Source organism: Ochotona princeps, chromosome 18, assembly GCF_030435755.1.
Source record: "Ochotona princeps isolate mOchPri1 chromosome 18, mOchPri1.hap1, whole genome shotgun sequence".
In the NCBI taxonomy this organism is placed as follows: Eukaryota; Metazoa; Chordata; class Mammalia; order Lagomorpha; family Ochotonidae; genus Ochotona; species Ochotona princeps.
The window spans coordinates 41263302-41290484 of NC_080849.1; the positions used below are offsets into that span (position 1 = coordinate 41263302).

Sequence of the window (27183 nt, forward strand, 5' to 3'; positions counted from 1 at the left end):
AAAAGTAGAGGTAATAAATCAGTAAACCTGAGGATGTAACATTTAAAAATTAACTGCATTTATACACACTAGCTGTGAATATGTAAATGTGTTATTAAGAAAGTAGTAACAGAGACTCAACCTTTCCCAAAAAAGATTCATGCATCTAGGCCATAGCTCCCGCACATCCAGGCTTAGCTCTGCATTCCAACTCTCCAGAAAGGCAGACAATGGGACACGCAGGGATGGCTCAGTGAGATCCCTGCCACACCTGTGGCAAACCCAGCCTGAGCTCGGGCTGCTAACACAGCCTGCACCTGTGCAAGTAGTACAAGCACCTGGGGAGAGTGCAGCAATGGAAAGAATTCTATTGATTAAATTAAAAACACTCTGGAATAAGGTGAGCTAACGTATAAAACTTATATATATGGTGAAAATAATTAAAGTTAAAATAATTAAAACCCAAATAAATAAAAAGACACATCAATACCAAACTTACAGATTGTTAAGATGTAATACTTTTAGATGGTAATATTTTCAAATACAGGCAGAAAGTGAATATAATCCCTATAAAAAATTTTAATTCCATGCTTGAAGACATGGACAAACTGATTCTACAAAACACAAGGAAAGGCAAGAGATTCAGGTTAGGTTAAAAAAAAAACCAAACCAAATCAAAAAAGCCTTCAAAATGAACAAAGTCCGGATCTTCACTACATCGTTCAACAACAGAACACACGGCAGCGAGTCAGACACACAGAGAAAGACTCACGAAATAAAACCCAGACATCAAACACACTGAAACATGTGGTACAGTCAACTGATGTTCTACAAAGATGCCAAGATCAGTCAATGGGCAAAAAAAAAAAAGGATTTTTTTTTTTAAATCATGCTAGAACAACTTAAAATAACATGCTGATTATGACACTCTTGCAAGATGTTCTCTGAGGGGAAACGCTAAAAGGTGCTCAGGACGGCTGGTATTGCTTAGAGCCATATGCGATCCCTCACTACCTCAAAATAATCTTCATATTATTTTAACACATGTAAATAGTGATCCTCAAATTTGAAATTCAAACTATTTCTAGTGAGCAGCAAATCTTTTTCATTCAGAACAAAGAATTCAATATATAAATTAGCTACATCTTATCTGAACTTAAAATACAATTTATTAAATATAAAATTGTTGTGGCAATAATTTTAGCAGTTAAATGCACACAGAACCTATAAAAAGATTTGACTTAGTTGCACAATGGGCATAAACACATCAATACTGTACATCACCAATTACACCTAAAAATGGAATTAATTTCATGCCTTGTAAGGCAAATAAAAACAAATGGGGCCATTGCTATGGCATAACAGGCTAAGGCACCACCTGCAAGCGCTGGCATTCCACAAGGAAAACAATTTGTGTCCAAGCTGTTCCACTTCTAATCCAGCTCCCTGTTCATGGATTGGCAAAGCAGCAGAGGACGGCCCAAGCCTTGGGCCCCTGTACCCACATGGGAGACCCAGAAGCTGTTCCTGGTTCCCAGCTTCAGATCAGCTTAGCTCCAGCTGTTGCAGCCATTTGAAGAATAAACCAGTGGATGGAAGATGAATCTTATTCTCTCTCTCCTTCTCTCTAACTCTGCCTTTCAAAAAAAAAAGGGAGGGAGGGTAGTGGGGTAGCGTAGCATGCTAATTCTCCACTTGCAGCACCAGCATCCTATATGGGCACTGGTTTGCTTCCTGACTGTTCCATTTCCCATCCAGCTCCTGCTCCTGGCCTGGGAAAGCAGCAGAGGATGACTCAAAGCTTTGAGCCCCTGCACCCATGTGGGAGACCTGCAAGAAGCTCCCGGCTTCAGAGCGGCTCAGTTTCAGCTGCACCCACTTGGGGAAATAAACCAGCAGGAGGAGGGTCTCTGTCTCTCCTCTTTAACTCACACCTTTCAAATAAAAATAATCTTTTAAAAACTGAAATAAATTATTTATAAATAAATAAATCAAGAGCATGTTGAAAATATAGGTAAGATGTCATGTGAAGTGTTTTAGCAAATACAAAAGGGTTATAGACAGCAGATTATGGAAGGAAAGAATACTTTGGGATTGATTCAATCGGAAGGGATTGTTTCCTATTTCTTATGCTAAAATACATCTTTATATGTAGATGTGTGTGTCTATACACTTAAATTCAAGTTGATCCATTTTTAAAGGATTATACAACATAATTAGTACAGTGTAACTGCTAAGTATTGACGAAAAGATTTAAATTTTAAAACAGGAAAATCAGCAATAAAAACCTACTGTATTTGGCTGTTGATTCACTTTTTTATCTTCTATATCCTTGAATTTTGATCGAAAAGACACCATTTTCTCTTGAAGTTCTGGTGTACATAATTCATATACATCCAACATAAGAGGAAATTTGACATCCTGTAAGTAGTTCAAAATGACAAAAAATATGTAAGAACCAATAGGCAATTATTTAAAATATCGAATACAGTATTAATATAATGCATTTATAATCCAAATAAAATTGAAAATAAAATCTCTGAAAGTCATTTGAAAATCTCTGCAGTAGAAAATCTCTTAAAAATAGGACACTCTTAAACATAAGCACCAGCCTTTTTAAGGTTAAAAAAAAAACACAAATATTTTTTCCATTGATTACTATGACCCACAAAAAGCTGACCCTAGAGGAGTTATCAAAATATGCATGACAAGTGTTTCAGAAATATTAAACCAGATTCTGTGGAAATAACACGTATCCACACAACTGGAGTCAACTTAAAATTTTGTAATATTTGACATAACATTTTGTGAAGGCTGGCACTACAACACAACAGTTAAAACCACTCGTTGAGACGCCGGCATCCCACTTGGAGGGCTGCTCCCAATCCAGTCGCCCACTGCTCTGCCTCCCTATCACTGAACTTGCGAAAACAGAACAAGACAGTTGAAGCACTTGGGCACCTGCCATCCACACAGGAGACCAAGATGGAGTTTTGGGTATCTGGGTTTGATGGAGCCCTGTTTGGGTCACAGTGGTCATTTCAGCAATGAACGTGTAGATGAAATACATGTCTCACTCTCCTCTTTTCAAATAAGTAACTCTTTTTCAAAAAAAAAAAAAAAGTGAGATACTATGTAGTGGCATACCAGGTTGAGATACCTCCTGCAATATCAGCGCCTATACTGGTACCTGGTTCAAGTCCTAACTCCACTTCTGATCCAGCACCCTCCTAACATGGCCCATCCCTGGCCACTGCAGTTATTCAGGAAGTAAATCAGCAAAGGAAAAAAATCCCTTTCATTTTCTTCCTTTAACACTGCCTCTAAAATAAATTAATCTAAATAAATCTAACACAAAAACTAGAGGAGCCAGCACTGTGCTTTATCAAGTAAAGGTACCAGCTGTGGCACCAGTACCAAATATGGGAGCCAGGTTAAGTCCCAGATACTCCACTTCTGATCCAACTTCTGCACTAATATGCCTGGGAAAGCACTAGAAGATGGCCCAAGTATGTGGGTCGTTGCACCACACAGGAGACTCAGAAGCTCCTGGCTCCTGGCTTTAGACTGGCCCTAATCCAGCCACTGCAGCTGTTTTGGGAGTAAACCAGCAAACAGAAAAATCTCTTTCTCCCTAAGTTGGCCTTTCAAATAAATAAACCTCTCTCTTTTTTTAAACCATTACATAAAAATGTCCTTCAGACCTTGGTAGGAAAAAAATCCTATCACCAGTTAGAATGCCCAAGTTACATGTCCAGCCTGGGAAGCAGCAGCGCTGTCTCAAGTAGCTAGCTTCCTGCCGTTGCATGGAAGACCCGGATGAGCACCTGGCTCCAGGCCTCTGCTTGGCTCAACAGCAAATACTTCAGGCTTCTGGGGTCCAAAACAGGAGATGGGGCATTTTAAATTTTGTCTCCCTCTCAAACAAATAAATACCAAATAATTTCAATGCTTATTTTTGTTTATGACATGTCAGGAACTCCACTAAATATTTCAAGGAAAGCTTAAGTATCCCTAAAAATGTTAAAGAAGACTACTGTAATCAACTACAGATAAATTAAGGTTAGTTACTAACCTTAAGAACTTTGGCATTCACAGATTCCTTCTCTTTGTAAAAAAATCGAACCATCTGAATAGTCAAGTAAGCAGGTAGCCGGCTGATCTTGGACTGAGAGGAGAAAAAATTACTAACATCAAAATATCAAAAACATTTTTAATTTCTGAGAGATTAAAACAACTACTACATGAGATGAATTAACTGGAACTCTCTTAACAAAATTCAACTTAATTACAAATGGAATGGTACAACTTACAGATTTGATGTACAAAGCATTTCTTTGTAATGTTGGAGACTGCTTAGTAATCTCTTCCTGAAGTCTCTAAAAAAAAAAATCCCAAAGCGAGCTTTAAACAATGTTCCTGTAATATAGAGTCATACCCTAATTCGGTTAAAACACAGGGCACTTAGTATACAACATGCAATATGTTGATGAACTTACACCACCAAGAATTTGCGATGGAAACAATATGGAAAGGTTTTCAGATACTGTTCCATTATTATCAGGCATCACATAAATTACACTGGTGTGAACTCATCTGAGTATTATGTTTATAAATAAAGTTTAACAGTTATGATCCAAATTTAGAGAACTTAAATTGTGTTTTATGCAACATAATAGTGTTCTGTAATTTCTCTATGGATTATCCAATATACTTGTACTAGAGGCAAGTTAAAAGAATGCAGGAAACTGTTCTTACACAGTCTGACACATAGTAGTCACATTATACAAGTCACCATGATTGCTGGATTTGTGAATACCAAACTATTGCTCCTGGTGGAAACAGCGGTTAGGTTCCTATGAGTCTCTGCTCACAATATGGTCACCGACCAATCAATACATAACCCTGTTCCATGTGTGCATTCCTGGAGTGTGTTTTGTTTTCATTTTGCCTTTCTTTTCAATTCCCAAGAAGAAACAAGCATTCCCCTAGTTACTGGTCATTCTTCAAAGGGCCACAAGGTGGGGCTAAGGAGTGAAGCCAGAACAGGCAACTCAATCCAGGTTCCAGACACAGGTAGCAAGAAGCCAAGTGCTTAGGCCATCACTGGTTCCTCCCAGGGTCTGCACTGTCAGTAAGTTGAAACCGGGATCACAGAGGACACTGAAGTCAGGCTCTCTAGACAAGGTCCTCCTAACTGCTGGTTTAACAGGTAGGTTAAACCCTGACCCCTCAAAGTGTTTCTGCCTAAAGATACTTTGTGTCATTAACTGTTGATTCATCAACATTCATCTCACAGACAATGCAACTTCACTCATGCCCAAGTGAAGCTTCTCAAACTTGTGGGTTTTCTTGGTAAGACTCATTAAAGCCTTCCTGCACTTAGAAACAATGGAAGACACTCTAGCGCTCTGCTTCCAAGTCAGTTTAAACAACAACATTATCACCCAAAGGCACAATGATTAGGGAGGAAAAACAAAACAGTACTGAAGTCACTGTAAGAACTATCAGAACAGGGGCTGGCGGCGTGGTCTAGCAGCTAAAGTCCTCACCTTGAACACCCCGGGATCCCATATGGGCACCGGTTCTAATCCCAGCAGCTCCACTTCCCATCCAGCTCCCTGCTTGTGGCCTGGGAAAGCAGTTGAGGACGGGCCAATGCATTGGGACACTGCACCCGCGTGGGAGACCCGGAAGAGGTTCCAGGTTCCCGGCTTTGGATCGGCACGCATCGGCCCGTTGCGGCTCATTTGGGGAGTGAATCATTGGATGGAAGATCTTCCTCTCTGTCTTTCCTCCTCTCTGTATATCTGCCTTTCCAATAAAAATAAATCTTAAAAAAAAAAAAGAACTATCAGAACTGAGACAAAAAGGCAAAGTACCACCTGCCTTCCTTGTCTGATCCAGGCTGGAATGGCCTGTCGGGCCAATCCAAACTTGCACCACTCTGTGTGCCTCTGCAAACGACCATTAAAGCACAAGCACTAACTCTGAGGGCCCTAAGACGTTTTAGCAAGCAAGAGTATTCACAGACACAATGAAAATGAGCTAAGGAGCTCTTACCAACTTCAGCCCTGTGAAAAGATACTTGACTTCCTGATTAATGAAGCAGCTGAGCTGAAGCTGGTTCTCCTTTCCTTTGGTGACTTCCTCTTCTTCAGATTCGGTACATTTCATGCTTCACAAGTAAGATAAGGAACATGCCAAGTTTAATTTGTCAAGCAATCTTGAATATAATGAATTACCCTAGTGGCATTAGAAATTAACATTCGCTGATATTTAAAACACTCTGGAAAAACAAAGATTCATTTCAACATACGTAAGAATGCTCATTGCCTGCCAACTCTGTAAATTACAACTAATAAGTGTACACTAACGATAACTTGAAATAACCCCAAACAAATGCAAGCTGTTATTTAGAATGTCCTGTACAAGATCTCAATTACCCAAAGAAAAACAGAATTATTTTCTAAGTATCTAACCATGACATAAAAATAGCATGATGGGGACTGGCGGCGTAGCCTAGCAGCTAAAGTCCTCGCCTTGAACGCCCCGGGATACCATATGGGCGCCGGTTCTAATCCCGGCAGCTCCACTTCCCATCCAGCTCCCTTCCTATCTGTCTCTCCTCCTCTCTGTATATCTGACTTTGTAATAAAATAAATAAATCTTTAAAAAAAATAGCATGATGATATATGATGAACTGGTTTAATCTCATATGTAAGATGTTTAATACACTTTTCATAAAACAAAACATTAATCCTCTAGGAAATGAATGAAGTAGATTCTTATAAGGATGTTCTCAGGAAAAAATAATGAATATCCTCCAAGCATACATATAAGTAAACATCAAGATTACTCCAACGAATAGACTCCATTATATTATTTCCATTATTAAACTTTCACTGACATAGAAACCTCTGCAGAAATTTTATTCTGCCTCTCTCACTGTAATCATGAAACATCCAAGCACCCTATGCAAATTTACTGCTAGCAAGTTATGAAGACTGTCCACACAATTCATGGCTTATAAGGATACGTAGTTTCAAACTCAACACCAAAGAATTGATCAATTAAACTTCTCTTTTTAGAAGGCGCCTCTGCTGCTGCAGATGAATCTGTCTGTAAAAAATAAAATAAGAATTTCAATTTTCCCCAATCTAAAAATACATACAAGTTTTTGTAACACAATCCATGTGTATAACCTTTCTGCAATTCAAAAAATACCATCAAAAGATGACAGATGCCCAAGAACAATCACAGATTAAGTTTAATAAATAATACATTAGATTGAAATGTCAAGTGCAATCATTCAAATTCTAACTACAAATTAAGTAATCAAAGTATTCAAAGATACCTATTAAGGTGAAATTATCTCAAACCTTTAGGGAAATAAATAAAAACAAGATGTACAATTAAAGTCCATTATTACAAATTTACTTCAATTACCTCTTTAACAGAATCATCCTCTATGGCTTCCAATTTCTGTTGTAATACTCGCATCATCTGAATCCAACATTCATTAGCATCCTGCAATTTTAAAAATGACACAGTAATCTATAAAATCCTTCCAAAATTATTTCTTCCTTGGGAGGGTAAAATTTTGTTTTTGCTTTTAAGATTTATTTATTTTTATTGGAAAGTCAGATATACAGAGAGGAGGAGAGACAGAGAGGAAGATCCGTCCGATGTTTCACTCCCCAAGTGAGCCGCAACGGGCCGATGCGCGCCGATCCGATGCCGGGAACCAGGAACCTCTTCCGGGTCTCCCACACAGGTGCAGGGTCCCAAAGCCTTGGGCCGTCCTCAACTGCTTTCCCAGGCCACATGCAGGGAGCTGGATGGGAAGTGGAGCTGCCAGGATTAGAACCTGTGCCCATGTGGGATGCAGGCGCGTTCAAGGCGAGGACTTTAGCTGCTAGACCACGCCGCCAGGCCCTGAAGTTTTCTTTTTAAAAACACAATCTTCAAATAAAAATAAACAGTTCTAGAACAGTCTGTTCACTTACTGAACAGTTACTGACTGAGCTCCTATTTGTTACACTGTTCCAACACAGTAAGACCAAAACAGAACAACAACAAAAATATAAAAACAGCAAAAATTCTGGTGAGGGACACAGATAAACAAAAACACAAATTCACTCAGTAATTAACAGAATGAAGAAAAAAAAGCCAGACAGAGTGGCTACTTCAGTAAAGCACACAGGGCAAGCAACGGACTCATGAGAGCCAGGGGGTTAAGGGAGTCAGCCACACATTCGCCAGCCAGCCAATGGAACCAGAGCAAAGGTCCCGAGAGAAAAAGGAGAGGCCGGCACTGAGGCATCACAGCATGGGCAGCGCCAATGGGCCCGCCGGTGCAGCCATCTGCAGTCAAAGATCTCTTTCACCTTCTCCCTGTAACTCTACCTTTCAATTAAGTAAAATAAATCTTTTTTTTGTATTTTATTTTTATTTTTTAAAATTTTTTTTTATTAATTACATTGTATTATGTGAAATAAATCTTAAAAATAAAAGAAAAAAGGTCCTGTGCAGTAGCCTAGCAGGCGAAGTTCTCGCCTTGAATGCACCGGGATCCCATGAGCACCAGTTCATGTCCCCGTCGCCCCACTTCCCATCCAGCTCCCTGCCTGTGGCCTGGGAAAGCAGTTGAGGACATCCCAAAGCCTTGGCACCCTGCACCCACACGGGAGACCCGGAAGAGGTTCCAAGCACCTGGCTCCTGGACTCCAAATGGCTGAGCTCCAGTAGCAGCAGTCACTTGGGGAGTCAATCATTGGACAGAAGATCTTTCTGTCTCTGTTCCTCTCTGTGTATCTGCCTTTCCAATAAAAACAAATTTAAAAAGTAATAATAAAAGAAAAAGCAAGGAAACTAGGTGGCTAGAGAAAGGTGACTAAGTAGGGCCACTACTGTGGCTAGTAGGCTAAGCTTGCACTTGCAGCACCAGCATCCCACATGGGCGCCAATTCAAGTACCGGCTGCTCCACTTTCCATTCAGCTCTCTGCTTGTAGGCTGGGAAAGCAGCAGAATGACTCGAGGCGTTGGGTCCCTGCATCAATGCGGGAAACCCAGAATAAGCTCCTGGCTGTTGGCTTTGGATCGGCTCAGCTCTGGCCATTGCAGCCATTTGGGGAATGAACCAGTAGATGGAGGATCTCTCTCTGCAACTCCATCTCTCTGTAAAATCTACCTTTCAAATTAAAAAAAGAAAGTTAGGTGAGCAAGGGGATATTTCTGTGACAAACTCAGAGAAGCGTGTAGGAGTCAGAGGATTTAAGACAAAGGTAGAAATGATCATGGTCATGGAAATATAAGTAAGACATGATCTGATTTCTATTTTTACAAATTTACACATTCTAAATTAACATTTTTTAAAAGACACTGAGGATTATGAGGATAAACACTGCAGAAGCACCAGAAATAAGATGATCACTTAAGACTACTGCCCTGCTCCAAGAAGTAACAACATTATGAACCAAAACAGACTGACACAGTATTTCTAAATATATTCCAGAAAGTGTAAGTATATTAAAGTCTCAGTTTAGGTTTACAGAATGATTACCTGTTGAAGATACTGTCCTTGTTCACCCTTCTCCGCAAACTGTGGGAAAGCCATGTGCAAAAACTGCAGTAGGATAATAGGCGGAATACTAGAGGAAGTTCTATCCATGGAATCAAACAAATCTCTAAGGGCTTAAACACAAAGCAAACATCGCATTAGTAAAATAGTGATATTTTATAAATGTTACTGAGAACCCCTAATACCAAAACAAACTTCTTTTTAAAAGATAATTATCTTTGCATTATTGTTGACCCACAAAAATAACCAGCAAAAAAAACCCTTAATTTTTGAATTTTAAAGAATTCACCAGAAGACACTGTAACACAATTAGCAGCAATGTAAATCTGTCTCTTTTTCTTCTTGTCATCCCAAATGAAACAGGCTATATTAACTCACAGAACACCTAACTGCTATCTAGGAATCAAACAGGTAAGACGTCACTGCTCTGCCAGTTTGACACGTTCAGGTCAAGTCGTAATTCCCAACTTCTCTCTTCAAGTCTACAGTTAAGTATCATCAAGTAACATCAACTTGGATACTGAAATCTGGTTCCTTAAACATACTTCCTGGCCATCATACCAGACAACACGGAACCCAATGTAATTCGCCTTCTTCAAAATCCTTCCTTTTACATCCGCTCCCATGAGCACAAATATTGTCCTGGGCTCGGCTGTGCTCTCAGAGCTCAAAAGGGCTGCTTCTGCTGACTTCTGAGCTACGATAGTTTGCCTTACTTCATAAACAAAGTGCTAATCTAACTTAACACATAAAATGTGGATTGTCGTCTGTCAGATCACCAAATGTAACAGCATCTAAGCACAAAGCAAGAGCTCAATGAAATGTTCCTGAAGGAGAGAGCCAAGCTCAACACCTAAAAAAAGGCCAGCACTGCGGCATAGCCAGTAAAGCCACCATCTGTGACACCAGCATCCCATAGGGGTGCCAGTTTGAGTCTTAACTGCTCCACTTCTGATCCAGCTTCCCTGCTAATACTCCTGAAGACACTGTATTTAATTAATACAAATAAAGGCACTGGAAGCTATACCCACTAGGGTTATCTGGATGAAGCTTCTAGCTCAACTCTGGCCATCGGTCCCTTTGGGGGATTTGAATCAGCAGATAAAAAATCGTTCTCTCTTCCTACCTCTCTGTAACTCTGCCCTTCAAATAAATTAAACTTTCTAAAAAAAAGGAAATTAAATATTTAGCATAAACTACCAATAGAGCATCTTCATAATGTTTCATTCATTCAAATGAAAAGGTGAAGAAACAATCTAGATTGAGACAAATGAGCCACAAGTAAATACAGTGTGCGATCCTAAGCTGGACACAGAAGCCAAGAAAAGGGAAAAAAAAACTGTAATGTGATATACTGAGATGGCTGGCAAAATGTGAATGAAGTCTGTATGTTGGCAGCCTGCACTGGATGTAGCAGGTGAGGTGAGCAGCATCTCAAGTAAGTATGATCCTAGCTGCTAACTTAACCCAACTCCCTGCTAATGGCCAGGGAAAAGCAATGGCAGTACTGGGCCCATCACCCACATGGAGACCCTCCATAAGCTCCTGGCTCTTCGCTTGAGCCTAGCCAAGCCCTAGCTGACCATACCAGCTGCTTCAGGGAATAAACCAGCAGGATGATTCTCTGTGCGCTTTCAAATAAATACTAAAAACATGCATTTATGGGGGCCCAGCAGCGTGGCCTAGCAGCTAAAGTCCTCGCCTTCAACGCCCCGGGATCCCATATGGGTGCCGGTTCTAATCCCGGCAGCTCCACTTCCCATCCAGCTCGCTGCTTGTGGCCTGGGAAAGCAGTCAAGGACGGCCCAAGGCCTTGGGACCCTGCACCCGTGTGCGAGACCCGGAAGAGGTTCCTGGTTCCTGGCTTTGAACTGGCACAGCACCAGCCGTTGCGGCTCACTTTGGGAGTGAAACAACGGACAGAAGATCTTCCTCTCTGTCTCTCCTCCTCTCTGTATATCTGACTTTCCAATAAAAAATAAATAAATCTTTAAAAAAAAATGCATTTATGTCAGAGTACTAAACAATGTTAAACTAGCAAATTTTGCAAACTGGTAGTCTTGTGATTACAGATGTCTTTATTCTTGCAAAATATGTACCGAATAAAACAAATGATACCTGGTACCTTATTTGAAAATGATTCCGGGCCCGGCGGCGTGGCCTGGCAGCTAAAGTCCTCGCCTTGAAAGCCCCGGGATCCCATATGGGCACCAGTTCTAATCCCGGCAGCTCCACTTCCCATCCAGCTCCCTGCTTGTGGCCTGGGAAAGCAGTTGAGGACGACCCAATGCACTGGGACACTGCACCCACGTGGGAGACCTGGAAGAGGTTCCAGATTCCCGGCTTTGGATCGGCACGCATCGGCCCCGTTGCGGCTCACTTGGGGAGTGAATCATTGGACGGAAGATCTTCCTCTCTGTCTCTCCTCCTCTGTGTATATCTGGCTGTAATAAAATGAATAAATCTTAAAAAAAAAAAAAAAGATTCAGAAAAAAAATTACATGCAGTAAGGAAAGTGAGAAACAAAGGTTAACAGAAACTTAACTTGGTGACTTCTTGCAACTATCCTCTATTTTAAATTTATCTCAAATATAAAGTCAAGGGACCGGCCAAGTGATGTGGTAGGCTAAGCCTGCACCTGCAGATGAAACACCTCTGTCTCTCCTTTCTATAATCCTTCGTTTCAAGTAAAAATAAACCTTAAAAAAATGTGACTATGTAAAACAGTATTTTTTTTTTTTTATTAATTACATTGCATTATGTGCTACATTTTTATATGCACTGGGATTCACCCCGCCCCTCCCCAAACCCTCCCCGCTCCCCACGGTGGATTGCTCCACCTTGTTGCATTTCCATAGTTCAAATTCAGTTGAGATTCTTTCATTGGAGGTATTTACCAAGCATAAAGTCCAGCATCTTATTGTCCTGGTAAGTTCAATGGTTTCTTGGTGAGACCATCTCTGGTCTGAAGGTAGAGCCAGCAGAGTATCATCCCAATCAATTAAAAGTCCCAACATAATATTTACAACCAACTACAACATTATGGAATTAATTGACATGGTATTGATTAACCAATATGTTCATAGTAAAATGCAGGTTCTCAACCACAACCTGTGACTTCTTCATAGACATTTCTATTTTGGTTTATATTCTACCGTGTTCTATACACCTTAAAATGGCTATAGATTGCCATTCAGCTGTCTCATGTCTATTTTAGTTTTAGTATTTAGCAGTTTATAGCATTGAAGCATGGTTTCTCTGAACCTAGCTGGTTTTTTTGGTTAGTCTAACTCTATAACAAGACATAAGTCAATAGTTTAGGTGAACAGTTATAGGAGGGGTGTGCAGAGAAATCTTCAATACCCCAATGAGGAGTAACTAATCTTTGTGTCCCACCCAGTGAGTTATAGGTACATCCCCGTTGACCGTTTCCTGTCTATAAAACAGTATTTTTCAGCCCATCATTACTCCCTGCTCTGTGATGCTAGAGAAATTGATACAATGCTGGATCACTACAGAAACACAAGCAAATAACCTTGATACAGTTGGACTTAACAACTTCCACAAATGAAATCAATGTACTTACAGGAATAAAAGAGTTAACTTTAATTAATACAAATAAATGAGTACTTAAAGAACTAAAACTCAATCACTAATCACAATGAGACAGCACTTCACACCCCTAGGGTGATGTTAATCAAACACACACAGTATTTTTAGTAAGGCTGAGGAGCAACTAGAATCTTCACAGACTGCTGGAGGGGTTATAAAATGGTGCAAGCCCCTTTGCAAAACAGGCTCGACAGCCTCTCAAAAGATGAAATACAAAATTACCAGCAATTCCACTCCTAGATATATTCCCCAAGAGAAAGGAAAATGTAAGTCAAACAAGGGCTTGTAAATCGTGCTAGATTTTAGAAGCCAAAACACTGAAACACTCAAATGTTCCATCACTGATAAATGGATAAATGTGATGTGGTATGTCCACACAACAGGAGCCCATTTAGCAAAAAAGATAGAAATGGATGGGAATGGACCTTAAAAATATTATGCTAAGTCAAAGAAGCTACAATTTCATATACTGTCTAACTCAATTTTAATCCAAGGTCTAGGAAGGGAAGAAACAGGTTAGCAGGAAGGGGAGAAGAAAGGTTAAAGTTGCTTTCTGGAATGATGAAAATATTTGAAAATTCACTGCAGTGACATAGCCAAATCTCAATACTTATGTTAAACACCAATTAACCAGGTACTGTGCAATGGCTCAACTGGCTAATCCTCCACCTTCAAGTACCAGGATAACATATGTGCACTGGTTAAAATACCAGCTGCTCTACTTCCCTTCCAGTTCCCTGCTTGTGGCCTAGGGAAACTAGGGAGGATGATGCAATGCCTTGAGACTGCTCCCCCGTGGGAGACCCGGATGAAGCTCCTGGTTCATGCCTTCAGATCAGATCAGCTCCAGCCATGGAGACCATTTGGGGAGTGAACCAGCAGATAAAAGACCTTTCTCTGTGCCTCTCTTTCTCTCCATAAATCTGCCTTTGCAATAAAAATAAAGTTAAAAAAAAAAAAAAAACCTTATGTTTCAAATAAGTGAACTGTGTTGTATGATATGACAAATACGTTTCAACAAAGCAGTTAGACCAAACAAAAAACTATAAGCAATGATTTAGAAGTATTCATTTGTAAAAACTGGGGTGGCGAGTACAGATTTCATTTAATAAAAATAAAGTAAGTTATTTCTACCCTTCAAGAATTTCTATTTCTCTGGGCCAGGCTCAGTAGCCTAGTGGCTGAATTCTTCACCTAATATGCCCTGGGACCCCATGTGGGCACCAGTTGATGTCCCCGATGGTCCCACTTCTCATCCAGCTCCCTGCACGTGGCCTGGGAAAGCAGCTGAGAATGGCCCGAAGACTAGGGATACTGCACCTGTGCACAGATCCAGAAGAAGCTACTGGCTTAGGATCGGCTCTGCTCCGGGTATTGTGGCCACTTCTCAGTGAATCAGCAGATGGAAGACCTTCCTCTCTCTCTTCCTCTCTGTATATCTGACTTACCGATAAATTATAAATTTCAAAAAAAAAGTTATCTTTTTCTCTGGGACCATTGCTGTGGCTCAACAGGCTAATCCTCCACCTTCAAGTGCCAGCCCCACATATGGGCACGAGTGCCTGTCCTGGCTGCTCCATTCCCAACTCAGCACTCTGTTTATGGCCCCAGGAAAAAGGAGAGGATGGTTCAAGACCTTTGGCCCCTGCACCTGCATAGGGTATCCGAAAGAAGCTCCTGGCTCCTAGCTTTGAACTGGCTCAGCTCTGGCCATTGCAACCATTTGGGGAGTGAACCAGCAGATGAAAGACCTTGCTGTCTCTCCTTCTCTCCATAAATCTGCCTTTTTAACAAATATAATCTTTTTTAAAACTTACAGTTCCCCTCATTTGTAACTTTTTTTTTTTTACATTAATACTAAAACTCTTAAAATGATCACACCATCTCTGGTTATCTTTAAAAGTCATCCTCGGGCCTAGCAGCTAAAGTCCTCGCCCTCAACGCCCCGGGATCCCATATGGGCGCAGGTTCTAATCCCGGCAACTCCACTTCCCATCCGGCTCCCTGCTTGTGGCCTGGGAAAGCAGTCGAGGACGTCCCAATGCTTTGGGACCCTGCACCCATGTGGGAGACCCGGAAGAGGTTCCTGGTTCCTGGCTTTGGACTGGCACAGCACTGGCTGTTGCAGTCACTTGGGAAGTGAATCATCGGACAGAAGATTTTCCTCTCTGTCTTTCCTCCTATCTGTATATCTGACTTTGTAATAAAATAAATAAATATTAAAAAAAAGTCATCCTCAATATATTTTGATGTATCAGAATCTGAAGCTTTAATAAAACAGATTATTTTTCAAAAAGAACAGCCATCACCATTGTATAATTTGAATACTAAAATAAATTCCAAGTTTTAGAAGACAGACTATAATTGTACTCCAATCTTAATTAATTTACATAACACAATTTCTATACTGAAAAAGGCATTATAGACTATAACTAAAAAACTACCATGTAGAATATTATATCTCCTTCTTCAAAAGTAATATATTTATGATACTGACCTGCAGTAATATACTGTGCTGAAGCCATCTCCCCTGAAGCTCTCAAGGCACCTGCATACCTGGGAACATTAAGGCAAAATTAAACAGGGCTCAATTCATTCTGAAACTCAAATGGGAAAAAACAGCTAAAAGGACTTATAACACTCTGAACCACAAATTTCTCAGAAGTATTCTCATCTAACCATTTTCTCTTCTGGTCTCACTCCTTATTTATCCTGTGAATTTGTTTTAAAATGTGACAAGTTGGTAACAATTAGGACACTGCTAAGGGATGCCCACATCCCGCACAGGGGTGTCTGGGTTTAAAGGTCCCTGTCACACTGACTTCCCAGCTCCTCATTTCAGCCTGGATCAACTCCTGCATTGCAGGCATTCGGACAGTAAACCAGGAAATGAAACACCTCTGTCTCTTTTTCTGCCTGTCAAACAAAATTAAACAGAATTTAAAGAAAAAATTTGCTAAAGAAAAGTAATCTGGAGAAAGTACATTAATTTCTTACTCCCCTCACATAACTTGAAACATTCTGAAAATACATAAAACTAAAATGCCCATTAATTACACAGAAAATAACACCTCAGAAATGTCTAAAAAACCTTATGCTCAGAGAAACAAGTTAGACAATTAAAAGATGTAAGTAACATGTCCTATACAGCTGCATTTATTTCAAGTTCCAGAATGTACAAACCAACATGAAATCAAAAGGGTAAAGAAGGTAAACATGAACTACGAACAGGCACAAAAACTTGTGGGGATCACAGAAATATTCTATACTCTGCTAGAAAAAAGCACCACATGTGACTGGCATCTATCAAAGCTGATCCAGCGGGGCAATTACTGCCATGCAACTGTGGGTTCCTCAAAAGTTCATGAAAAATGCATATTATGAAAAAAATGCATATATCTCAAAAATTTTAACACAGAAAACAATCTCTATTATTTTATTACATTTGTTTGAAAGGGGGAAACAAAGACATCCCGTGACTCATTATCCAAATGACACCCCAACAGCCAGGGTTGGGCCAGGCAAAAACCAGGGGCTCAGAACTGAATCCAGGTCTCCCTGAGGGACCAAAGTACCTGAACCATTACCTGCACTGTCCCCAAGGCAGACATTAGCAAGAAGCTGTAATTGAAGCAGAGTCAGCAATGGCACCCGACTCCTCTGACAAGGGTCAAGGGCATATGAACAGCAAGGTTAAACACTGAACCGTAGATCAACTTCTTGGGAATTGTTTTTGTTCTGAGAGGCAAACACACGGGCAGACGAGGACAGAGTCAGAGTGGGCACTGTCAGGCAGCGATGGAGAGAAAGACGGACACTGAGACATGCAGAGACAGACACAGATAAGGAGAAAGGGACAAAGAGACAAAGCAAGCCTCTCCCATTGGTTAACTCCCCAAATACCTATAGCAGCCAAGTCTGAAGTCACCTGGTTGGAGCCAGAAGCTGAGAACTCTACCTCTCAAAGAAACAGTTTAAAATGTTATGTTTAAAAATAAAAATATTAGGATTCAATAAATAAGTCTAGGAATTTGGGAACATATCTCAAAAGTATTTAAGAAAGCTTATGACAACAACATAATTTAACTTAATGTATATTGACAATATAATGGAAAGATCTCCTAACACGAGAAATACAAATCATGATTAAACTCACCAAAAGCAAAGTTCTATCTTACCAGCATCGTAATATTAACTTGGAGGCATATGTGTATTATGTGGTGCTTATATTTTTCTTACCTTTTGGGGTAACTGGCAGTATCTAAAAGAGTGAAACTGTTCACTCAAACTTACTAAAATTAACCCAACAGCTTCACTCCCAGAAACTGATTTTGGAATCCTGCATATAACGCCATACTACAAGGGTTGGCACTGTGGTGCAACAGAAGAGCAGCCACCTGTGACACTAGCATCCTCTATGTACGTCAGGCTGAGTCCTGGCTCCTCTACTTCCCTTTAAACTCCCTTCCAATAAGCCTAGGAAAAGAGCTGAGGGCAGCTGAAGTGCTTGGGCCTCCGCAACCTACCTGGGAGACCTGGACAGAAGATCTACAAGCTGTAACATGGAAAATACAAGTAGCCAGGTATCCTACCAATGCTGTGCACATGAGTTAAGTTATTACCACCTAGGCCAGCAACCCACAGAAGCATCAACCGTTCCATTTCTGACCCAGTTCCCTGCTAATGCATCCTGGAGAGCAGTGGATGATGGCCCAGGTGATTGGATTCCTGCTATCCTCACAGGAGACCCAGATGAAATTCAGCTTGACTCAACCTTGGATATTGTGGTCATTGTGAGGTGAACCAGCGGATCAAAAATCTCTCTTTAATTCTGCCACACACACACACACACACATATATATATGGCAGGCCTTTGGTACAGAAGTGAAGACACAGCCACTCAGAACACCCACATGCTCTATCAGAGAGCCCTGAACTTGAGTCCAGCTCGGCTTCCAATTCCAGCTTCCTGTTGATACACAAACTGGGAGGCAGCAGGTAACAGATGAAATATTAGGGACCCTACATCACGGGAGGCCCTGCTGAGTTCCTAGCTCCTGGCTCCTGGTTTTGACCCAGCCCAACACTGGTCATTTGGGGGATATTTAGGGACTCAGTCAATGGGGGAAACTGTCAATCTGCCTGCCTGAAAAAAACAAAACAAAACAAAACAAACAAACAAAAACAGCAAATATTAACCACCAAGGATAAAAATCTTTGGCCTAATCTTTTTTTTTTTAACTTATTTTTTATTGGCTGTTGTTCTAACTCATATCAGTGGTTGACCCTGTTTCATGGTTTCTCACTTATGGTAACGTATAGTGATGGAGTACTGGGGTCTCTCATATCCAGACGTGGGGGTATAATGGAACATGCATCCCTGCTTCCAGACGAAAGATGGATCCCAAAGAAACTGTTGGGCATGTGTAGACAAAGGGATGCTGGACTGTCTGACATTGTCTATACCAGCAATGTCAGAGTATACTTAAATAACAGACTGATGTAATTTTGATTCCTTACGAAGCTATACCGTTGTAGCAAAATGGGGAAAATTCTGTTGAAGGGTGGGAGTTTAAGGGGGGAATCCCAGTCTACACAAAATTGTACCACATAATTCAAAAATTTAAAATATAAATTAAAAAAAGATTTATTTTTATTTGAGAGGCAATTTACAGACACACACACACACTCACACACATGCACGTGAACACTGAATCAAAAGGCAAACAGATTTCACAAGCTAGTTCTCTCCACCAACTGGCTATAACATTCATTCAGAGTTTAGCCAGGCTGAAAGCAGGAGCCAGGAACTTGATTCTCACTCCCTGCGTGCTTGTGACGTGACCTGATCTTCTATACCAAACAATATTATCATCTAAGGATAAGAGAAAAGGTAAAATTCAGCAATATTTTGGAACACAGAAAAGATTCCAGTAAAATTCTACCAGATTAAAAACAAGAGAAGTATAAAGAGTAAAATTAGCTATCTGGAACTCGGAAGAAAATCTGAAAACTCGAACTTTGCTAAGTATCTTTGAATGGCTCCTTCTCCAACTTCAAAACAAAGTCCACATTCTTTCAAAGTGCTCAGTATTCTGTCTGGCCCCTGTTCATCCCGACTATCTGTCACACTTTCCCTTCCTTCCTTCTCCACGAGATACACACTCAGCGGGCTAGAACGCCACACCTCCAGCATCAGGCATGGATACTTCTCCAGTGCATTTTTACATGCCCCCTACCTCCCACCCAAACCAGCTTAATGTCTTCCCAATTGAAACACCAATTCCTCCATGTAGTTCTCCACAGTCTCCTGAGACACTCCTGACTTAGCTACCACCTTTGATCATTCACACAGAATCCAAAATCTGCCATCAAAGCAGTCCTAAACAGTACCAGTTTTCTTGATAATCTTTCTCTACTGCAATATATGCATGCCTTCAAGAGAGGTCCTATGGTTCATGTATCTTCTGGAATCTATGCACCTTTTCAGCAACTATTCACTTCAGAGAAATCTACTGCATAATATTTCTCTTTCCTGTCTACTGTTCAACTCTATGAAAGCAGATCAGTGGTCTCCTACAGCTAGAGATGGATGGAAGGGTATAAAAGATGATTACCAATGAGTGTTTCCTTTAGTGAGGGAGAAAAAGATTCAAAAATACAATTGTGGTAATAGGTGCACAGCCTTGGGAAAAATATCTTGGAACATATTCAGAGACTGAAATCAATTATTAAAAAAGTCACATTCCAATAAAGATATTAAAAACAAAATGAGCCAATACTTACTGAAGCAAATGTGAACCTCCCTTACTTAAAAGAAAATCTTCAAATACCACCCCCCCTTCAGTCTCACCTTTTAAGGGCATCTTTGACCTCAGGCACAGAACGAATACACTGAACTGTAGCATTCATGTAACAAGTGTTACCAAGGTTTGTCAATCCACATGGTAACTCCATCTGAAAAAAAAGAACAGATTAAATCATTCTAATGAAATTACATGGCATATACTTGTATGAATTACTGATCTTTACACTTAGAATAAAGTAGTAGGCCCGGCGGCGTGGCCTAGCAGCTAAAGTCCTCGCCTTCAACGCCCCGGGATCCCATATGGGCACCGGTTCTAATCCCGGCAACTCCATTTCCCATCCAGCTCCCTGCCTGTGGCCTGGGAAAGCAGTCAAGGACGGCCCAGATCCTGCACCCGTGTGCGAGACCTGGAAGAATTCCCTGATTCCTGGCTCCGGATCGGCACAGCACTGGCCATTGCACTCACTTAGGGAATGAATCATCAGATAGAGGATCTTCCTCTCTGTCTCTCCTCTCTGTATATATCTGACTTTGTAATAAAAATAAATAAAACTTAAAAAAAAAAAAAAAGAACCAAGTAGCATTTACCAGCACCAATCAATTTAAAGTCTCCTCTTACCCTAAGTAACAGTTTCAATTTTCCATCAAAAATTTTTACTAGCAGATTGCCTTCCTGCGGTCCCCTCCGAGGGGAAGTGAGCCAGCGCATAGGAGCTCTCAATCAAAGTGCTTGCCATCTCCCCCTCTCTCCATCTCTGCTCTCAAAAAGTCAATCTGAATTTTTTTTTTTTTAAAGATTTATTATTATTGGAAAGCCAGAAATACAGAGAGGAGGAGAGACAGAGAGGAAGATCTTCCATCCGATGATTCACTCCCCAAGTGAACACAACGGCCAATGCTGCGCTGATCCGAACCTGGGAACCAGGAACCTCTTCCGGGTCTCCCACGCGGGTGCAGGGTCCCAATGCATTGGGCCGTCCTCGACTGCTTTCCCAGGCCACAAGCAGGTAGCTGGATGGGAAGCGGAGCTGCTGGGATTAGAATCGGTGCCCATATGGGATCCCAGGGCATTCAAGGCGAGGACTTTAGCCACTAGGCCACACCGCCGGGCCCCCTGAAAAATTTTACAAGTATCAAGTTGGCAATCATTTTGTGTTCAAAATTATTGAAACTATTGAAAGAACAATCATCTCAAGTTCTGCCTTACTTGGAGGTGTGTTATGAGGAAAGCAAAACATTCAGGAAACACATGAAAAAAAATCCAAAAAATGAATGGCACCTAGGTAAATGTCAGGTAAAAAATTATAGTTAATTTTTGACATGTATGTGTTGTACAGTTCCTAAACTGATTCTCCATTTAAATTCAGATAAACTATATGCATTTTCCACAGGCTTTAAGAATCAAAATATCTGAACATTTAAACTATTCTTTTAAGCTGCTTTCTCATAAAATAGTAAATACTGAAAAGGTGCCACCTGCCACACACATATTTCAGGTATCGACTTCATTTTCTCTAAGTGTGTGCATCTTAGTGTTGTGGGAACGCAGGTAGCCATGGAAAGGAACTGAGGTCTGACAGCCCCAGCCAAACTGCTGTTGGGCAGCTCCCTATTAACCCTGCAGGCCCATCTGACAATCAGACTCAGCATGCACCCTTCTATGCACTATCCAAACTCCCTTCCATTTCTGTGTGCAACCCAAACTTCCCTCTCCTTCTGCCTTCCAAACCCCATACCTGTGCACCGCTAAGCCTCCCACCTCTTTTTCATGTGGCAGAAACTGTAAGTTGCAAAAAGCTGGAAATGCAAAACCAGCACTACCTGAAAATGACCTATATGTGTGCAGGATGTATTCTGCCCTCACATGACCAAATTCACCCTAACACTATAACAAAATTACCATGGGGAGGAGGAACCCACCTCTACCATATACTTTGGAAATTTCAAAACGCGGCAAGGAAAGAACTCCAAACTCTACTCCCTTTTGAACAGTCACTTGGGCTCCACCCAAGACTGTATCCCCTATGCCTCTAGATGGTTTTAAAGGGAAGTCCTAACCTGGCTGCTGGTTAGGTTTTAGTGAATCCTGGAGGTTTTTCCTTGTTAAGTTTAATTTGGGGCCTTTTTTTTTAAAAAGATGTTATTTTTATTGCAACGTCAGATATACACAGAAGAGGAAAGACAGAGAGAAAGATCTTCCATCCGTTGATTCACTGCCCAAGCAGCTGCAATGGCTAGAGCTAAGCCAATCCGAAGCCAGAAGCCCAGAGCCTCTTTCAGGTCTCCCACGTGGGTGCAGGGTTCCAAGGCTCTGGGCCATCCAAGACTGCTTTCTTAGGCCACAAGCAGGGAGATGGATGGGAAGCAGAGCTGCTGGAATATGAACCCGCGCTCATATGGGACCCCGGAGCACACAAGGGACATACTCTACTGCCCTTTTCAGGCCACAAGCAGGTAGCTGGATGGGAAATGGAGCAGCCAGGACCCAAACCAACGCCCACATGGTGTTCCAGCATGTGAAAGGCGAGCATTAAGCCACTATGCTATCACAGCAGACCCAGTTCTTGATTTTTTTTAAACTGCTGTTTTACTCCAAGCAAATAGTGCTTTCCTGTACATTTTTATGCCTCCACTTTCGAATTCATTCACACATGGAGAGAAGAATTTGGAATAGCTTTACTTGGAGTCCCATACCCTACAATACAATAATCCTAACTTAATTAAGATTCAGGATGGTCTTAAACAGCTCATATCCCTGAGGCTTTTAAAAGTAGCAGGACCGGACCTGACACGGTAGCCTAATGGCTAAAGAACTCGCCATGAACGTGCCAGGATCCCATATGGGCGCCAGTTCTAATCCCGGCGGCGCCACTTCCCATCCAGCTCCCTGCTTGTGGCCTGGGAAAGCAGTTGAGGACGGCCCAATGCATTGGGACCCAGCACCTGTGTGGGAGACCCGGAAGAATTTCCTGGCCCCTGGCTTCGCATCAGCGCAGCACTGGCCACTGTGGTCACTTGAGGAGTGAATTATTGGATGGAAGATCTTCCTCTTTGTCTTTCCTCCTCTCTGTATATCTGACTTTGCAATAAAAATAAATAAAGCTTTAAAACACACACACACAAAGTACAAGCCCAGGATTACAATAATCTCAGGGGGTGACCTGGCAGCATAAGCTTTCCTTCGCCTATAGCACCAACAACTCTTGCTGTGCCAGTTCTAGTTCTCGCTACTCCACTTCTGATCCAGCCCCAGCTTATCGCTGGGGAAAGCAGGAAAGTGGCCCAAGGTTCCACACATGGAGACCAGGAGGAAGTTCCTGGCTTCTACCTTCAAGTCAGCTCAGTTCTGACTGTTTCGCTCATTTGGGGAGTGAACCAACAGACAGAGGATCTCTGTCTGTTACCCAACTCCCCTGAATCGCCCTGTAACTTTGATATCCAAGTAAAATAAGACTCTATAAAAATAAAAAGTAACTTCACTTGCAAGTTAAGAAAGCAAAAGTAACCCACGGGTACAATACAAAAACTTCCCAATAACAACTACTTATATGAATTAAATATTCAACTGTGGAAGATTTCACTCAAACTAAACAACAACTAATAATGACACAGGTTAATGACTGAATCTTTTAAAACATTAGTTGCTACTTTCCAAAGCATAACTTTCAAATGTAAAACGTGGTATGTCTTACGGCAGATGCTAACTGTTCTTCCGTCATGTCCTCTACAAAGACAGTTTTGGCAGAGGGTTCTTCAGGAAGAGCATCGGCTGACCCCATCATCAACAGTGTCAGTCCCTGTTTAAAAAAAAGTAATCTCATGAAAATCCTTAGAATTGATTATATTTATGTCTAAAGAAAGACACAAAAGAACACACTGCATGATTCTATTTTTTAAAAAAAGGAAAGAAATCTACAAAAAAGAGGGCTGGAGTTGGAAAGAAGTAATTTTTAAATGGCTTTCTTTCTAACATAACAGCAGTGCTTTAAAATCAAACTGTGGTGAAGTTGAACCAATCACTCTAGCATTTAGCAGCATCACCTCTTTACTAATAAACCAACCAGTGATAACATTTTTCTTGTGAATGCTTACTGGTTAGCTGTAACAAATGCTTACAATTGCACATATTTTCAAAGCACTGAAATCTCCATTTTTGGAAAACATGCCAAACAGAAAAATTAGTTCAAAAAATACCCAATCCCATCATCACATACATTAATACTTGGATATTCAATACTGTATAAATATTATCTTACTTTCTTATTGTCCTTTTTTTTTCATCTTTATTTTACTTGAAAGACAGTTACACACATACTCAGGGAGACAGAGAGAGAAGCAGCTTCCAGTAGCAGGTTCATTCCTCCAAATGGCCCCAACAGCCAGAATTGCACCAGGCCTAAGTCAGGAGCCAGGAATTTCGTTGGAATATCCCACACAGATGCAAAGGCCCAAGTATCTAGGTCATCTCCCATTGCCTTCCCAGGCACACTGGCAGGGAGTTGGATCAGAAGTGGAAGTGTTAGGGTTTTTAACTGTGCTTATGAGACACTGGCATCACACGAGTAAGTTTAACCTACAGCAGCACAACACTGACCTCCCTCTCATAGTATTTTAATGGGAAAATGAACACACAAGACAAAGAGAAGGTCAGAAGTGGAAATTTAGAACACGTGGCTTCTGTCACCTTGTCTTTCAAATAATTAAAAAAAAAAACTTTAAAAAGGAGGGTAGGTCATTTCCTGGAACACTCATATCCCAAACTGCAGTGCTGGTTCATGTCCCAATTACTACACTTCCAATCCAGCTCTCTGCTAATGCCCCCTGGAAGTGGATGATGCCCAACTGTACTGAATCTCTGTCTCCCACATGGGAAACCCAGATGAAGTTTCTGACTCCTGGCTTCAACTTTACCCAGCTCCAACCCATTTAGGGAGTGAACCAGAGGATGGAAGATCTGTTTTTCTTCCTGTCATTCTTCCAAATAAATACATTTTTTAAAAAGATGGATTTATGTTTATCAAAAAGATAGAATTACAGAGAGGGAAGGACAGACAAAGATTCAGAGATCCTCTATGCGCTGGTTCACTCCCCAAATGGCCACATCAGCAGGCACTGTGATGATCCAAAGCCATGAAACAGGAGCCTCCTCTGGGTCTCCCACAACTGGGGCCCAAGGCCTTGGGCCTTTCTCCATTATTTTCCCAGGCGGACAAGCAGGGAGCTGGATAAGAAACACAACAGCTGGAACTCAGAGGTTTAGCCTGGTATACCATGTAATAGCTCCAATAAATACATCTTTCAAAATTTAAAAACACGGAAATAAAAAAGATACAAAGAGAAGATAAAGAAAATTCAAATGATTGTAGTTGGGAAATGTGCATAATAAACAGTCTTAAGAATTCCTCCAGGGCCAGTATTGGTATATGAGGTGAGACCACCACTAGCAATGCCAGTATCCCATGCCATATGAGCAATGGTTGTGTCCCAACTGTTTCACTTCCAGTCCAGATGCCTAACATGCCTGGGAAAGGAAGGATACCCCAAGTACTTAGGTCCCTGACACCCATTTGAGAGAACCAAATGGACAGAGTACCACGATTCTGGCTTTGATCTGGCCTAGCCCCAGCTGCTGTGACCATTTGGGCAGTGAATAAGCTAATGGAATATAGCTGTTGCTCCTTCTTTCTCATAATTCTGCCTTTCAAAGAGTCAACAAATATTTTTTAAAAAGAGGATTCCTGTAGGTACTGAAATACCATAACCTTTCATTTTCACTTAGACTTTTTATAAAATAAATGACAAGTAGTATTTAGCCATTACAAAAGAATCTTATTCCAGGAGCCAGTGCTGCGAGTTAAGCTTATACCTACTATACAATCATTCCATAAGTAGTTTGTGTCCTAGCTGTTACACTTGCCACCCAGCTCCCCAATGCTTGGGAACACACCTGAGAACAGCAATAGAAGATGGCCAAGTCCTTGGGCCCGGCACCCACATGGGAGATGCAGGCGAAGCTTCTGGCTTAGACAAAAGCACCACCTGCTGGGGTGCACTGGTGGTGTAGTGCTGAACACAGCTGCCTTCCAAAAGTCCCAGCTGCATTTTATACTCTAGCCATAAGCCTTACCAAAAAAATTTAATCTAACACAAAAAAACTATACTGCAAAGTGCAATCCTGCTAAGAGAACCAACAGTTCAATCAATGCAGTAGTACATCATACTCAGGGCTTTAGTATTCATTATTGTCATGATGCTCATTCTCCCCAACCCAAGCTACAGATTCAACGTAATCTCAAACAAAACCCCATTTGTTTTGGTACAGTTAGTAGGTTACTGCTTTAAAATTGTCATTAATACTTACATTTTTTATTTTGATATTTCCCCAATCATCATCCTGTTTCAAAGACAAAGAAATAATACATTTTAAAAAATTCAACAAAATCTAATAATTAAGCTATGTATCAGAAGAGATATTCTGTATGAATTAATTTCAAATTACTATAATCAAAAGGGTCTTTTTAGTACATGTAGATCTAAAATCAAGAAGACTAACAATTGCTTAAACTGCTGAAAACAACACAATTGAACACAGTAAATCTGGTAGCATCAAGCACTACAATATACTTTATTAAAATTACCTTTAGCAAGTACTAAAAACACTTAATGACAAACGACATATACTAATGTTCTGTATGTTTGGAACTAGCATAGCCAATTCATAACTAGCTTATATTCTAATTTTAAGAAGTCACTTGTGAAATAAGGTCTACTTAATTAGAATGACTACCTCACTTACAACCCCAAAGGAAACTCCTGAGAATCCAAGTACTATTATAAATTATACCAGGAGAGTGCTCGGCAGCGTGGCCTAGTGGCTAAGGTCCTCGCCTTGATCCCACATGGCCGCTGGTTCTAATCCTGGCAGCTCCACTTCCTCTGTATCTCTCCTCCTCTCAGTATATCTGACTTTGTAATAAAAATAAAATAAATCTTTAAAAAAAAAAAATTATACCGGGAGAGTAAACCAGCTCACCCAAGGCAAACTCTAATATCTGCATATGCAAAAATTTTTGTCAAGTCCAGTATACCAAAGCAATTACTGAATACTTTCACTTCAATGTTCAATAAAACAAAAACACCTTTAATGTCCTGATCAGATGGCAGCTAACTGCACTACAGTAGCTAAGCCTTCCCTCTCAC

At 40.9% G+C, this 27183-nt stretch overlaps 1 protein-coding gene across 3 annotated transcripts in view; it reads right to left on the minus strand.

Moving 5' to 3' along the window:
• Positions 1 to 27183, minus strand: part of USP14 (ubiquitin specific peptidase 14) — a 42222-nt gene that overhangs the window by 5481 nt on the left and 9558 nt on the right. For all 3 annotated transcript variants that reach the window (XM_058677148.1, XM_058677147.1, XM_058677146.1), the window contains exons 3-13: positions 26345 to 26377; positions 23676 to 23780; positions 20029 to 20132; positions 15673 to 15731; positions 9546 to 9676; positions 7429 to 7509; positions 7019 to 7101; positions 6043 to 6157; positions 4293 to 4358; positions 4055 to 4147; positions 2272 to 2400 (exon numbers count right to left, since the gene is read on the minus strand). In XM_058677148.1, the coding sequence (XP_058533131.1) occupies positions 2272 to 2400; positions 4055 to 4147; positions 4293 to 4358; positions 6043 to 6157; positions 7019 to 7101; positions 7429 to 7509; positions 9546 to 9676; positions 15673 to 15731; positions 20029 to 20132; positions 23676 to 23780; positions 26345 to 26377 (999 nt within the window). The remainder of the gene's footprint in view (positions 1 to 2271; positions 2401 to 4054; positions 4148 to 4292; positions 4359 to 6042; positions 6158 to 7018; positions 7102 to 7428; positions 7510 to 9545; positions 9677 to 15672; positions 15732 to 20028; positions 20133 to 23675; positions 23781 to 26344; positions 26378 to 27183) is intronic.